This window comes from Osmerus eperlanus, chromosome 24 (genome assembly GCF_963692335.1).
Source record: "Osmerus eperlanus chromosome 24, fOsmEpe2.1, whole genome shotgun sequence".
NCBI classification, from domain to species: Eukaryota; Metazoa; Chordata; class Actinopteri; order Osmeriformes; family Osmeridae; genus Osmerus; species Osmerus eperlanus.
In genome coordinates, this window is record NC_085041.1 from 4,699,768 (window position 1) to 4,715,253 (window position 15,486).

Consider the following 15,486-nt stretch of genomic DNA (forward strand, 5'->3'; position numbering starts at 1 on the left):
AAGTCATTTGGGCCTTCAGCTAACTCAATTCAGTGACCTTATAATCATGACACTGAATGTTGGCATGGTTATTTTGATATCGCCATCATCTGCTAATGAAATGGATGCATGCTAATGTCAACTAAATTGAGTGGTGGGGGGGGGGGGGGGGGGGGGGGGGCAGACAGAGGTAAGCAGACAGGAGGAAAATTCACCTTTGTGGTTGATGCTGCGGATATTCTGCTTGCTCTGGATGTCCCACAGTCTCGCTGTCTCGTCATGAGAGCCTGACAGGAGAACAGTGCCATCCATCGACACTGACAGGCATGTCACAAGGCTCCTGATGAAGAAAGAAGAAACAAACATTTGATGGAATGTTGATTCTTTTGAATTTACTTGCTTATATATATCACAGTGATTTTAAAATCGCAGATCTGTTTGCTAAGAAACGAAAAGAAAAGGGGGGAACAAAGAATTAAAATGTCTTGAGTTTGAGAAGTCCAAAATTACACCATTCGTTCTGATGTCCTGAATCCATATTGCGGACATTCTCAAAGATGACCAGGGCCTTCACTATTCATGAATATTATCCATCACTGAATGTACTCCCCCCCCAAAAAAGCGAAAAAGCCATTACTGTAAAACAAAATCTATAACTTTTCAGTTATTTTGCAGAAATCCATCACATACCTTGTGCATTTCTGTTTGCACATTACTGGCAACCTAATTAACCTAATGTGTTTGCCTTCCAGGTATGAGAACAAAAACCAGGCATATGCAGCTACCGAATGAGTCAAGCCACAACACAAGGCACCTTCACTCAACTCTGAGGCTCCAAGCTTCTTGACATTCACCAAGTAAAGTTCTGCAGTCCCCCAGTGTAGTTCCCCAGCCATCATCATGGACTCAGTTCACATGTGTGACAGACCCAGGTACCATACGGGATGAGAGATTAGGACGCCTGAGTAGCTAGCTGCACCTGGTGCCTTATACAAAATGTTTTCTGCAAGGATACCGTAAGGGTATCTGAAAGCCATCGAAACAGCCACCCAGCAGGTAAAGCACCAACACTCTGTGCCCTCCCCTCTACGGCCCAGTCCCTGCGTAGCCTGTCCTTGCCCCCTGGAGAGACTCCTACCTGTGTCCTTTGAAAACTTGGTTTCCATCATTGTCGGACTGGAAGGTCTTATCCCGAGTCAGGCCCTGAAGATCAGAGGGAAACGAATATTGATATACACACACACACACGTCACAGTTTCGACCAAAATACAAAAGTTGGAGAATAAATTGATATTTTCTTTTTTAGCCAAATTCGCTTGCATCTCAGGTAGACATTTACCTCCCTCTCCTGCTACATTTTTGGCCCCCCATTTGGCTGCTAAATGTTTTTTTCGATTGACTTAATTGCATTAATGAAGGAATAGGTTGCGTCAGATAGGCAGTGGGTGGTGGGGGTGGGGGGAGGACTGGATTTGACCATGACCGACTCAAATCATTACATCACGTCTACTCTGCTAGCTTTCATGGCACTCAATTAAACATGACAAGTGGACTTAAAAGGGAACGACTTCTGGCCAGAGCCCCACTTATTCATTTATTTTGTCTGTGTACATGCTTGGACTTGACTGGAATACATCTGCAGAAATGACCATATTACTTTTAAGGATGGGGCAATCATCCTCTGTAATTCCAGTAGATTAACACCAACAGTAGATTAAGTTAAACATTAAAAGGGGGTGAAAAACGGTAATTACTCTAATCCACTCAGAAGGAATGTAATATATATAAATATGCAAACCTCTTAAACTGCAAAAAATCTAGTGCACAAATCCATAACATCTATTACTCCATTACTAACGATACTAAGTATTTAGTATCTTACCAATATATACAAATAAAAAAAGTATTGGAAAGATTAAATGTATTTAAAAAAAATACCGAACAACAGAGCACCCGTTCAGATGCAGTCTTCATCTCCCCAACTGGTGGAGTTAAAGCCTGCCTTGCATTGAAACACTCATCACATAGTCAGTTCTGCCCAGGGTATCAAATGGCTATGGCTGGGGTATGAAATCCGCTTTATTTAACAACAATACATGGGCACTTTAGGCTGTCTAGGAAATGAAAAATGGCTCTCCATTTGGGTAAACAGCACAATTACGGCAGCAGGAAAACTCCTGCTGGAAAAACCAACAATATTTTTTGAAAGCCTTCGTGCAGAGCCGGCAGAGAGATGACATAATGCTCAACATAATATCTAAGCTACAATGTGAGACGAGAAAAAACGTTCTCGTATTAATACAGAAACTAAAGCTTACCAACAGGGTTTATGCAGGGTTCAAACAACATCAAAATGTAACTTCTGTGGTTGAGGAAAAAAACGTAATTCTTCGATGAGTGGCAGACCTTGCTGCATTGGAGAACTCTATATACCAGCTCCAGCTAGGTATCCTCTCTGTCCACGGTGTAACAACATTTTAGACCATCACAGGAATCCACAATTTCCACATATTCCCAAAGGCAAGTGCTAGCTTTAAGGCCTGATGACCCAAAGCAATCCTAGTGTACTTCTGTCAACTCACGACTCTCAACAAGTCCCAAAGACAAGTCATTTGAGAGAGAAAGAGAGCCAACATCTTTATCACAGCTCATGAGCTTATGGGATTAAACCAACAAACGAAAAAAGGAAAGGGAAGTGAGAAACTATGCATCAAAATGCAAATCTTTCCGGAAGGAAAACAACATGATATCCATTCTCAATCACAAAAACGGAAAGAATGACTTTCAGATTAACTGGAATCCCTTTAGAGTGAATGACAGAGAGCGCGGCATAATGAGATCATTATACCATGAGAGCTCGGGGCGGCCAGGGGGAGGATGAAGCGTTTGAGCTTAAAAAGTAAGGCCAAAATAAAAAGATGAAATTAACCACACTGACGATATCTTTAATCCTAGCCAAGGTAGCGTAGGTGTGCTGCAGAATACAGAGTATTTAACTGAATTCCTACATTTTAATTGCAAACACATTTTCTTCTTTATTAAAAATAATCAATTGTACTTTCCACTTACACCTGAGGCTCTAAGGGCAGGCTTCTCTCCAATTACCTTAATTACTATCCAATTGATCCTCAGGAGGATAGCTTACCTAAATAATTAAGTTCAAGCAGACGGCTGTTAGAAGTTAAAGTTAATTGAGCAGCGCTTGAGCAAGTCTTGACCTGGTCAGTTCCGTACCAATAATTGCTGCGAGCCAGACAACTTCAATATGAATCCATTAGATGATTTACGTTCAATCTTTCATCGAATGTTTCATCTATGACTTGGCAGCCATTCTTCCGGATGTCAAACCCATTCCATTCCAGTCAAAGCTGACAAGGTAAAGATAAAACGCCTGAATAAAGACCAGTGGTAAAACAACAACGAGAGATTGAGTTGGACCCTTCACAGACCCTCTCTAATCCCTCCAGAGTTTCAGACACTGTCTGCTGACTCTTACTGCTGTAGCCCAAAGGACTATTTACTTTTCACGTCAAGTACAGCATTCAATTTAACAAAAAAAAAATCTGTCCGGTTTCTTTTCCTGCTTCGTAAAAACCCGTGATACATTACGGGCGTCGTCCCATTAGTAGGAAAGCACACACAGCTAAAACTCTCCATCCGAGTGTGATCATCTATAAACCTAGCTGGACTTGTTTCGAGTTGGCTTATCTCGTGACTTGATTTTAAGTAAATTACACAATATTTTAAGAAATCTTAGCAAGTGACATTTTCTTACTGCCCCTCATTTTATACAGTATTTTTGCAGCACTTTCACTTTTCATCATGTCAAGTATAGCATTCAATTTAATCAATCTGTCCTGGTTTTACCCTCCCCTGCTGCCTAGAACCCAGGGCGTCTTCACATTAGTGGGAAAGTAGACTTAAAAAAGTAGACTATGGTCTAGTCTATTGCTTTGACAAGCACTTTATAAGCACCGCAGTGAGAGGAATCCTCCTCAAGCATTTGGCAGGAAAGTTGCGGAGGCAAATGTAAGTGAAACGATCTAGCATGTTTTGATGTGTTATTGATGTTGATGATTTCATAGAACAAATAGATTTTTTTTTTTTTACAGTTATTGGCCATTCCCCTCCCCAGCATCTGACGAAGCTCTGCTCAGTACACACACAAAAAATGGCAGCATCAAGAATGATGGGGGGATTACGGTACTAGGGTAAAGTTTATCACTCGACTTTCCTCGCAGTTTGGTTTACTTAAGAGTGTATCCTGACTCAACCATCAGAGTTTTTGCCAACAAACTTTTAAAACTATGTCAGCTCTGAAAGGACATTAAGGAGCTTTCCGTCCATTATAGAGACCCCATATGATATTCTAAGACACCAAAAATAACTAGGAATTTTCCAAGTTACCTTGGGACTTCACATAAAAGAAGAAGTAGGGTTAACTTTACATTTAGGGGCAACTGAGAGGTGATGGATTATTTTACCTTGTTGATGCACATTCCTGTTTCTCAACTGTTTTGACCTCAAGGGGATTTTCTTTGTGCTTCTATGTGAAAACTAAACACCGATTTTATCTTATAAGGCAACGAAGTTAGCTCAATGTTTGTTTGCGGTTTCTTACATTTTTCAGATTTTGTTCTAAAGGACTTTATTAATATGCACTGCTGGTTTTGACGTAAAGCGTTATGAATCCAAAATAATGACACATGAATACAAAAATCCCTAGAGCCAACTGTCATGCAGGTATGCCACATATCAAAACCTAAGGCTATAAACTTTGCAGAGTGATCTTTCAGCCTGGCAGGACAGCTGCTTATGTTATTTTCCCTTGGTCTGTACAACTGCCCACAGCTAGCAAAACACAAGCAGGTAAACAAGTACAAAAAAGCACATTTATAATACATTAAATGAAATACATTGTTACAGCTACATTATGTATGCTTTCAGAGTATACCTTATTGAGACATGAAATGAAGTGTCAGGTGAATTTTAAAGATATGTTAACAGGCCTTGTTTAAAAAGTCCTCTGCAATAAATCGTAACTGTCAACCCTTTGTATACAGAATAAACGACTTGTTACAACAACAATTATAGGACGTAATAGAACACTACCTGTAAAAGATGACAAAGTAATATTTTGAAAAGAAGTGAACAGTCATCTTTAAACATCAGCATTACAGGGACATTAATCAGTCGAGGTTCAGGGATAAATGTCCAGGCTAAGGTTTGCAGACAGAACACAAGACTTACCTGGCTGCACAGGGACACTTGAAATATGTTGCCGTCACTGCCGCCGGAGAAGAGACAGTACTCGCAGGGGTCAAAGGTGACTGACATGATGCCCACATCAAACAGGACAGACAGGAGCAACTCGCCCGATGACAGCTCCCAGAGCTAGAGGAAGCGAGAGAGAGATTATCCTAACATTTGTAAACGTCTAGGTATGAAGAGTGACCAAATCCATACCATTTTAAGTTTGACGTTTCAAGTTAAATAATGAGAAAGCGAGGTAAAAAAAAAAAAAGAGTAACAGCGAGGTGTGTGTTAGCTGGGCACACGCCACAACGAAGATCATGACCCTGTCTGTCTTTAAGGGGTGGGCCGTTTCACATCTCAAGGCTCTAAAATCCATCTCAGTCTGCAGAACCTCTGCACATTTCTGTTCCAGACTCAACTTAATGACATAGATAGATCAAATCATTTAGTGGTTATGACACCTAACATTTTTTTGCCAAGATCTAGATGGTCATTCATCAAACCCCAAGCTAATTCATTACTACAGCTTGTGGAGAACAGGGAGGGGGGGGGGGGGGGGAACAGCTGAGGTAACAGATTTTTGGATCGTAAAGTAAGAAAAAGTAGGGTTGGTGACTTGAGGCAAGTTTTATATAAGGAATGCCTTTTCAGTGATTTACCCCACAATACAAAAACAATGATTTAAAAGCCCTGGATAGAGGGTCTTTAAAACATAACATAAATGATGTTATACTAAGATTATATTATGATGTTCTTAAGAATTAGACAACCAACCATAACATCCTGTTGACCACCATTTGCAGCAACTAATAAAATGTTATAAAATTGTTGTAAAATGTTTCCTCAGAATACCTCTATCACATTGACTCGTGATGATTCAACCTTCTTTAGAAGGAAAAGAGAGTTTACACATTCTGTCAGGGTTGGAAAGCTATCGAAAGCCTCTCCTCCTTGCTAATAAGCTCTGTTCTCCTGCGTGACCTCCACTTCTCCTTTAGCCAACGATCCAACTCCCTGTCGTCTACAGGGAGGGAGATATTTATCAGAAGAGACTGACAGCCTCTAATCCATAGAGAAGCTGATGATATTGAACATGATGCCATGAGGAGCTGACCAATTTGATCTAGAAGGAACAGGAATAATATTTAGCCAAGACAAAGGAAGAGTACTTCAGGGCAAAATTAGGCCAAATAAAAAAGGGAACTTTTGGCCACTGTACAAAATAATAATGAAGTGCATTAATTTTGCACATGCAACGAAACTTGTTTAATAAAAGTAGGCCTTTCAACGAGAGGATTGTTTGACCTTTGATCTTTTTGTAATGAAGATATCCTCTCAACACAGCCACCTTCTTTTATGTTCAATCATAAAAACTCAAGACCAACTATATAGAATTTACATACAAACATATTAACTTCACGATAGCACAGTTTTCTTCCTTGTTTCATACCTAACAAATATGCAATCAAGTTGTGTGAATCACTCAAAATAATAAATGTATGAACATTAACCCAATAAAAAAAAAAGAATGATACTAGCCGGCATATTGGCAATAAGTACTGAAGATGGTGCACTGCTCATTCCGCCGTGATGGTGCTAAGATACCATTTTCAAAATGAAAGGGGACGGAGTCTACCCCCGCCTGTCAATTAACTACAAACCCACTGGGAAGAAAAGCTGAGTCATAATTATCAAAGCCCCACTTGGGCCATTTATTAAACTTTGATGATATCTGTATCCTATTGTAACAAATCATTTCCTGTCCTCCATGTTCCTCTCCCAATGTAGGGCTTTCGAAAATGTCTAAATAAATCATTCTTTCAGGGTGAGAAGCTCTTCATACTTATGTATAGTGGCCCATTGTATTTATGATTACACCAGACTGTCTTAATCAATATTTAACGACTTCAATAAGCTGATACCCATTACAACTAAATGTAAGTACTGGATGGCTTATGTACATCAAGCCATCCAGTACCCTTTCCAGGTCCAGCAGATACATCCAAAGAGTGTGTTCACCGGTTGTCTGGCAATTTGATATGAATGACGAGTACTTTATTAAGATAACACAAGAATGGAGCATTGAATAAAAAGACGTTCATTAGAGCTGACTCCATTGCACAATTCATGGACAGGGACATTGTTCAAAAGATTGTTCCTGCCCTGAGCAGGTGTCTAATGTTGTTCACGGATCATTTGCAACGCGACTCTTAGAGATGAAACGAGACAAGACCATGATCTATCGTCCACTGATCCATGCGCATTACCATCCCATTTCAGAGGAATACTTGCGTCTCCTGCCGCTCCTTCGGCATGAAGAAGGACTGAGGATTTTACTGGTAGAAAAACACAGAATACACGGAACATAGCACTACACTACAAAATGATCCTCACCTGTGCTTAACTTCTGTCAACAAAGCACCTTAATACATAGACACAGTTCATTTGAAGGCTAAGCAGGCATTAAATAAGAATCCCCAGCCTGGTTAAACGTAGGTAAACACGGTGACGGGGAGGGTATGTTTTGAACTCACTCAACTGACCTCGACAAACTGAAATGTTGCTATGTTTTCCAAGAGTTGTGTCAGTTCTATCTATAACGAATCGATAGGAGCACTGGCCAAAAGAAAGTCTGAGAGCGATTTCATCACGGAGCTGCTGGGAGCTGTCAGCCAGTCACCGCAGCAAGTCAAAAAGATAAATCAGAGCGTTGAGGCCTCGCATGAGAGCAGTGTGGAGACACATGCTCCGCACTCTCCCCCGCACTCTCCCCCGCACTCTCCCCCGCACTCTCCCCCGCACTCTCCCCCGCACTCTCCCCCGCACTCTCCCCCGCACTCTCCCCCGCACTCTCCCCCGCACTCTCCCCCGCACTCTCCCCCGCACTCTCCCCCGCACTCTCCCCCGCACTCTCTCTCATTCTCACTCTGGCACTCCCTTTCTCTCTCAGTCTCAGGAGATGGAAGTAGAGGGCAGGGGAAAGAGAGAGAGACAGACATCAAACACAGAGCACGAGGGCTTATTCTGTTCACACCACTTGCCTTCATCGCTTAATTAAAATTTGCATTCACAGCAGGTGTGCATGCCTGCACCTCAAGGGCCAGAGGGAAAAGGTTTGGAGGAAACATTCACACTGAAGAGAAAGATTCAAAAAATAATGATTGAATAGAAGGAAACCTGAAGACCTTCTTAAAACATTCCAAGAGGCAAAAGGGTGAGCCGCCCAGGATAAGGAGGGTGGCGCGCAAGGGAACCAAATGATTTTGTATTTGTAGAATCAATGCGTGGAAAACTTCATGTTGTGATGGCTGTCAACTCAATGCTCAAAACTTTGATATTGACTTATGTCGGGAATATTTGGAAGCGGAGTAGACGATGTGATCTGATCACGGCATGTTCGGACGAGAAATCTGACAAGCCGACACTCTTTGGTCACCATCGCTGCATTAACAATGAGTCATCTCCCACTACCACTACCCTCTTCAGAACTAGTCTGCAAAATCCAGTTCCTCCTCTACCGGCCTTACGACACCCTACATTTACATTTAGTCATTTAGCAGACGCTCTTATCCAGAGCGACTTACAGTAAGTACAGGGACATCCCCCCCGAGGCAAGTAGGGTGAAGTGCCTTGCCCAGGGACACAACGTCATTTTCCACAGCCGGGAATCGAACTGGCAACCTTCAGATTACTAGCCCGATTCCCTAACCGCTCAGCCACCTGACTCCCACACCCTCTCCCCAGGCCCCCCTGGGAGCCGCAGATTGTCAGGGAGTCCAAACGGCATTGACGCTGACATTGAGCTCCCGTGGTCCCTAACGTCAAGGGACTCCCCTATCCCGCACCTCACGCTGCCATTGGCTCCTAACTCGTCAGCCCATCAAATCTGGTCACGCCCTCATTCCCGAAAAAGTAAATCTCCGCAAAAAAAAAAACGTTGCAGGGAACAGCCCTTGGATCAGTCATGCCTGCTGTTGTCGTTTAACAGGCCTGATTACCTCATTACAAATCCTATCAGCGCAAAGTCAATGACAAAGAGCATGAGAGTTCCGCGGAAGGTTCTTTGACGTGATGGATTGACGAAACGCTTCTCTCACTCTCTCTCATGGAATACCTTGTCTCATAGCTTCTAAAGGCTTTTGTCAAACTTTATGGCTGTTGGACATTCATGACTACATATAAACGTTATTGTTAAATCAGCCTCGTCGTCTCCACGAGATGTCATTTGTATTTGTTGAACAGCTTTGCCTCGTACCTCACATGGGAAACATTTGTCACGGACCTAGAAGCGAATAACATAGCAATGCGTGGTCCCTGTTTTTACTGAAGAGTTAGGTGGGCACATTGCACAAGACTAAAGGTAAAGGATTCACTGGTGGAAAAGTTGGTTGTCAAACCTGAGGTGCTCTCAAACGTTGGTATTGTGAAGGCTGTGGAACGTTTCGGTGGTTCCCGTTTCTTACTGTGCCCCTCGACACAGCGCCCGGCACAGCCTCCACACACAGCTAAACATTCTTTACAGCTGGTTGGCAGAGTATTGATTGAATCACACAGTGAATAAAATGGAAGAGAAATGCAGGATAAGGCTACGAGCCTGTGACCGGCTGGCTTCATGCTAGAATGACCTTCCATCTCTTCCTTGTGGAAAGAAACAAAAGCGAGTTCACATCACCGGTGTTCACAGTTAAGTCAGACGTTGTACTGTAGGGCTTCCAAATGCCAGGATAATATAGTGTGCCTAAACCCAGACAACATTTTAGGTGCTGACTTTTACACACACAGATAACGACTTGATTTGTGTATTTATGGCACAATGAATGGTTACCGGACATGTTAAAGTAAAAAAAAAAAAGAAAAAAAAAAAAAGGCGTCTAATGCAGTATTTTTCCTATTCAATTATAAGATACAGTTAAACCGCCAACTGATGGCCATTCATCCCAGAGGTGCATCGATCCACATGAGGACGCTCCTCTCAATCTAGTCAGAGTGGCCTGGCTCCCCACCCAGGGAAAACAGCTGCAACACTTTGCATAACCAGGAGAACTGATTATTTGTAATCCAATTTCGTTTGAAAGGCATCGAGTGCTCCAGGGTCAACTTCCATTACCCTCCGAATGAGATTGTGATGTACGTACGCATTCCATTTAGGAAGCTCATTGGCCACTTTCATATTTAAAATATAATTAAAGGTCTGTTCGATGTTTGACAGGGGAAGTGGTAACTAATAAAACTCATGGTAAGTAGTCAAACTCACTAGTAAAACTCATGTCATTAATTGTCCACGTAATTAAAAGGATGCTTTACAATTCATTAGGGTTTTGCTTGTTGGATTGATGAATTGATGAATGAAGTTTCAAACTTAATACCCTGTGGTGTAGCTTATTAGGTATTCATGATTTTTGATGTGTTTCTTGGCAATTTCTGTCATAAGCTGACATACCTGCTGCGATAAGATGGTTTGTAAAAAATATACTTTTAGTTTTTATGCCTACAAGGTTGATTTCTAGAGTACATGAGAGACTCAATCAAAATGGAGAATATTTTATAATACAGTTCTGACAGGCTGAGGATATGTCTCGACAGTTTGTTGACACAAAGATCTGGCAGATGTCTGTCTACAACAGTGATGTTATTAAAATGCTCATCTATTTTCATCAGCCCATATATACGACATGTATACGATACTATTCCGCATCCCAGACCCCAAAAAATCCAGCATCCACGATCATGCCAACCTATCAATAAACATGACTCCAAACAGCTTTTGAGTTGTAACCATTTCAAGTTTCAAACTGGAACGCTCACCTTGACGGTCTGATCCAGGGACGCCGTGGCAACGCGAGCCTGAGGTCCCATGAGGCCGCAGTGGATGTCTGTGATGGGCAGGGTATGACGGGTGAGGATGTGGCGGGGCTCGGGGGTGTGGGACTGGTCCAGCTGCACCACGCTGGCAATCACAAGACGAGAGGACTTAGTTACTAAAAGAGTTATTAGTCATAGTATGGCTAGTCATTAGCATTAGTAATGCAACTGTATTATGCACCCACCGAAACAATTGCATCGTTCGGTTAAATTATGACATTCTCTGCTGTTTATTTGCTCTCTGTTCCACAGGCATACAGGAGTTGCAATACAACTATGTGTTCCTGGATTGGTGGCAGGGAGAGCATTTGGGCTGAAAAATGCAATTAAAGCCTCCAGAGCACACACAGTCCAGCTCAGGGCTTTCACTGGTTCTGGCATGTACCAGGCCACAACCTGCCAGGACAGGAGGGAGAGGGAGAGGAGATGGAGGGGGAGAGGGAGAGAGAGGGGGGGGGAGGAGCTGTATCAGGTAGAAGAACCCGAGAGACAGAAGGAGAAGAGCGGGGGCTTGCGTTGATGAGAGAAGAGGGGACCCAGGCCCCATTCTGTCAGCATGGTGGCGGGAAACACAGGAGCCCTGGCAGGATCTCAGGGGCAACCTGTCTGTGGAAACATCTGCGACAAACAGCGCTGATGCACAGGGACCCGCCAGCGCATGGCCCGCAGTCCTGGCATGTGCAGACGCAGAGCGGGGGTGGGATGGGAGGATGGGAAAGGCTGTGGCTTTGTGGGAGATATCGAACGAACTTGTGCTTCTCCTCACAGACTTCCAGCACGTTTTTTTGGAGCCAATTTGCCTGTTTTCTCAATTTTGCACAGTATACAGCTACTGGAGGACTCGAGCCACGCTCACTCATTCACCCTAGGAAGTGGTCGATGAGAGCCACTTAATATTGATGCGTGGGACCAAGGCAGGCCATCCGTCACAGGTGAAAGGTGCATTACCCAAAGCAGGCTGGTGGATGTTTAAACATTCCTCTCGCGGCACCCGTAGCACTTTACTTTTCATGCTACGTTGCGCTCCGCTGTGTCCCTTGAGGAAGGGAAGGTCAAAGCCAGTGAAACAAGTTTTTGGACTTCCCAATTGAACCCTATTCCCTATTGAACCTTCCCTATTCAAACTTGTATTGCTTTCCAAAAGTGACTCATCGAGACTTTCGTATTGGACTTTTTAAATTCAGTTTGCTTAGCTGTCTCAATCCAGTCTTTCATTGATTTCTTGAAATTGAAAATTAAAAAGGCACCGTTACCCAAAAGAACAAAGGCGCCCAACAATGCTAAGAAAATGTGTTTGCGTGTTACCACAGTGAACAGCGTCCATGTGCAAACATGGTCAGCAAGCAGACTGCTGAATGAGGCCTACCCAAGAGAAGAAAGGAGATTTGCGGTGACCCACCATGAAGAGTAGAAAATGCACACCGCATATCCCACCCATTCGAAATGTAGAATTAGAAACACGCTGCATTATTCAGCACGGATTCATGTATTTCCTAGTATTCTTTTCCATGTATTATTACTCAAGGACTGTGTCCTTTTTGGGAGATATGAACCAACCTCTCTCATCACAGGACATAAAAAAATCATAAAGGACTTGTTTAACATTCAGGTCCATGCCATACCACAGTTTCAGGTGACCAGGTGAAGGACCGGCTTGCGTAGTCAAGGGACCTCAAGTTCACTTTCAATGCCTGAACAGGATCTAGGCTGTCCAGAGGGGATATTCTTATGCATAAGTAACAGACCAGACCTCATATCAATGAAGCCCTGACAATCACATTATTTTGCACTTGTGAAGGAACTTCAAGAGTTAATAAATATAGAAAGATTTCAAACAGCGTTCAGTACTCTACTGCAATGTAGAGTAGCTTACTCCAAAAGGGGGAAATCGGCTTAGTTGTGGAATAAAGCCGTTTGAAACTACAGTAGCACAGTAGAAAAGAAGGCATTCATTGCAAGGCTCCAAGTCACAGTGGAGTTTGCCACTAAACCATACAAATCATCAATTTGAAGTGAGAGAAAAAAAAAAAAAACCCTTCCCAGGCCTCAAACCACTGAAAACTGGGATGAGATCAATCAGTTACACAGATGTTATGATTTTGAAAATTCAGGTGTGCTAAAAAAAAAAAAAAAAAGACATAACACCCTTTAATGCCTAATGATTTTGTCTCTACTGTATAATTCGCTATCAAAGATACAGGTATGTAAAAGATAGATGTGTGAATGCAGAAAACATGTCAAAATTAACCCCAGACACAGATACTGTAAGATTCTACCCCTCAGCTGAGCATCTAAACCGCTTCATTTCAAGGTAAACCTGAGATAATATGGATATGTCTGCTCTTTTCTAGCAAAAGTTACAGAGGGGATACACCTTATATCCGTTTTTACACCTGATATAATGTGTACCCCCTCCCCTAACATGCGAAGGGTCTGTCCTGCCATCATGTGTGTTAGTTTTGTTCTTTTGGTCACAATGAACAATAGGGGTGGGGGGAAAAATCTATTTGCATTTGAATCGCGATTCAATCTTTTTATATATATATATATATATACACATACATAACAATGAGTTTACTGAACTGCAAGAAAAACAATAAATGTCAAGGTTTTGACGCATTGGGATTTTTTTCTTCGACACTTAACTGCCTATCACAGTCAAATAGAAACAGGTAACACTGAACAGCAAACTCAAAACTTGATTAAAAATCTAACAAAGCGTGAATCGAAAAAATAGGGAATCGAAACAATTGTGAATCGATTTTTAATCGAATCGTGACCCCGCGAATCAATTTTTAATCGAATCGTGACCCCACAAATCGATTCGAATCGTGAGGTACCAAAATATTCCCACCCCTAGTAACCACACGGTAAAGGGAATAGTGCCCAGAGGAAAAAAGGCATCCTCAAACCGGTCTCCCAGTCTGTGGTTGCCTGAACTTGCAATAGAAGTCGGACACTGCCACCTAGTGGCGTGAAAGGAAAGTAAAACCGTTCTCAAATCACAACTTAATTTCATCCAACTCGAGTCTTGTGCAAGTCTTTCTCAATCCTCATCCTTGGGATCCCCTGCCCTACATGTTTTAGACGTTTCACACACCTAATCCAAACGAATGGTTCGTTATCAGTTGTTCTGTGCATCTGACAATAAAAGACTTGAACTTCTCAGATCTGATAAGCTGTACAATAGTAAATCACCTCACAAACCATTCAGACTAGATGATCCAGAGTGTCAAGAGACCAAACATACTGTAACAGACTGATGCAGTCAAAAATGTTAAGACGTCTATTTTTTGACTTCTATATGGAGTGAGAGGAGGGATAGAGGACTGTACCTGGCCAAACTCCAGACCAGTGCCAGGTTGTCTTTGCCCCCTGAGATAAAATGGCTACTGTCATCGGTGAACCGCAGACAGGTTAAGTCTTGATAGTGACGACTCAGGATGGCCAGCAAATTCCCAGTAGACACCTGAAACAGGTAAGCAATCAGGAGGCTCTTGTAAATGGTCGTATTGGTTTCATAAGGCACACTGACAAATGTACACAGTCTGAAATGTTCTTATGGTCTGCCAGTCTTGGTTATATGCAATAGATTAAGGCATCACTTCAAAAGATGGACTATAGATGGACGCAGTGAAATACTACGTGCTTCTTACCTCCCACAAGTAAATAGCTTCAGCAATCCCAGCAACGAGGTACAATCCATTGGGAGACGCTGTCAGGCAGGTTACAATCCCAGGACACACAATTTTCTGTTGTAACTGATCCTGAGAAAAATTGAAAGACAAATGTATTTAAAAACAAAGCATGATGAAGCGGGATAGTTTCTATAGAACTGATTCTGTAGTAAACAAAAAGGTTGAGTTAATTATTGAATAAAGCATAGCTAACGTTAACTAGCAATCTAGATAACCGGTAGATAAACCATGCAGTTTAGCTACCTAGCCAATTATCTTAGCTAGTGTTTAGATAGGTAAGGGCTTGTCACTTTGCAGCATAACTGAGCATCAACCGCTAGGCTACATATGGACCACACGCTGACTAACACGTAGTGAGCTAACAACACGCTACCTTTCTTTGGATTTCCCACACGTTGATGAAGTTTTTCCCGAGTTGGGCTCCAAGAATATATTCTCCGTTCAAGACAGTAAGGGACCTTGAAGAGCTATTACCACCACGATATGTTAGTAGATTTGTACCGGAATGGAGCTCAAATACTGCACAATTCCAAAGTTGCCCGGCCGAGTCGGCAGTTACAATTATTTCCATAGGCGCTGACATCTTGCTTTCGGAAGCGCAGATTGTGCTGCACGCTGGCAATGAAACCCCGTTCTTTACGTCATTTCCCTACGAGGGATTGTGGATAATGTAGTCCAGAAAGACATGGTA

The 15,486-nt window shown here is 42.4% G+C and overlaps 1 protein-coding gene across 1 annotated transcript in view; it reads right to left on the reverse strand.

Moving 5' to 3' along the window:
• The window catches only part of wdr18 (WD repeat domain 18), a 28,883-nt gene extending 13,476 nt beyond the window's left edge, over positions 1-15,407 (reverse strand). The window contains exons 1-7 of the mRNA XM_062450819.1: positions 15,169-15,407; positions 14,754-14,864; positions 14,433-14,566; positions 11,041-11,182; positions 5,230-5,373; positions 1,118-1,182; positions 195-319 (exon numbers count right to left, since the gene is read on the reverse strand). Of these exons, the coding sequence (XP_062306803.1) occupies positions 195-319; positions 1,118-1,182; positions 5,230-5,373; positions 11,041-11,182; positions 14,433-14,566; positions 14,754-14,864; positions 15,169-15,378 (931 nt within the window). The 5' untranslated portion in view covers positions 15,379-15,407. The remainder of the gene's footprint in view (positions 1-194; positions 320-1,117; positions 1,183-5,229; positions 5,374-11,040; positions 11,183-14,432; positions 14,567-14,753; positions 14,865-15,168) is intronic.
• Between the last annotated feature and the right edge of the window lie 79 nt (positions 15,408-15,486).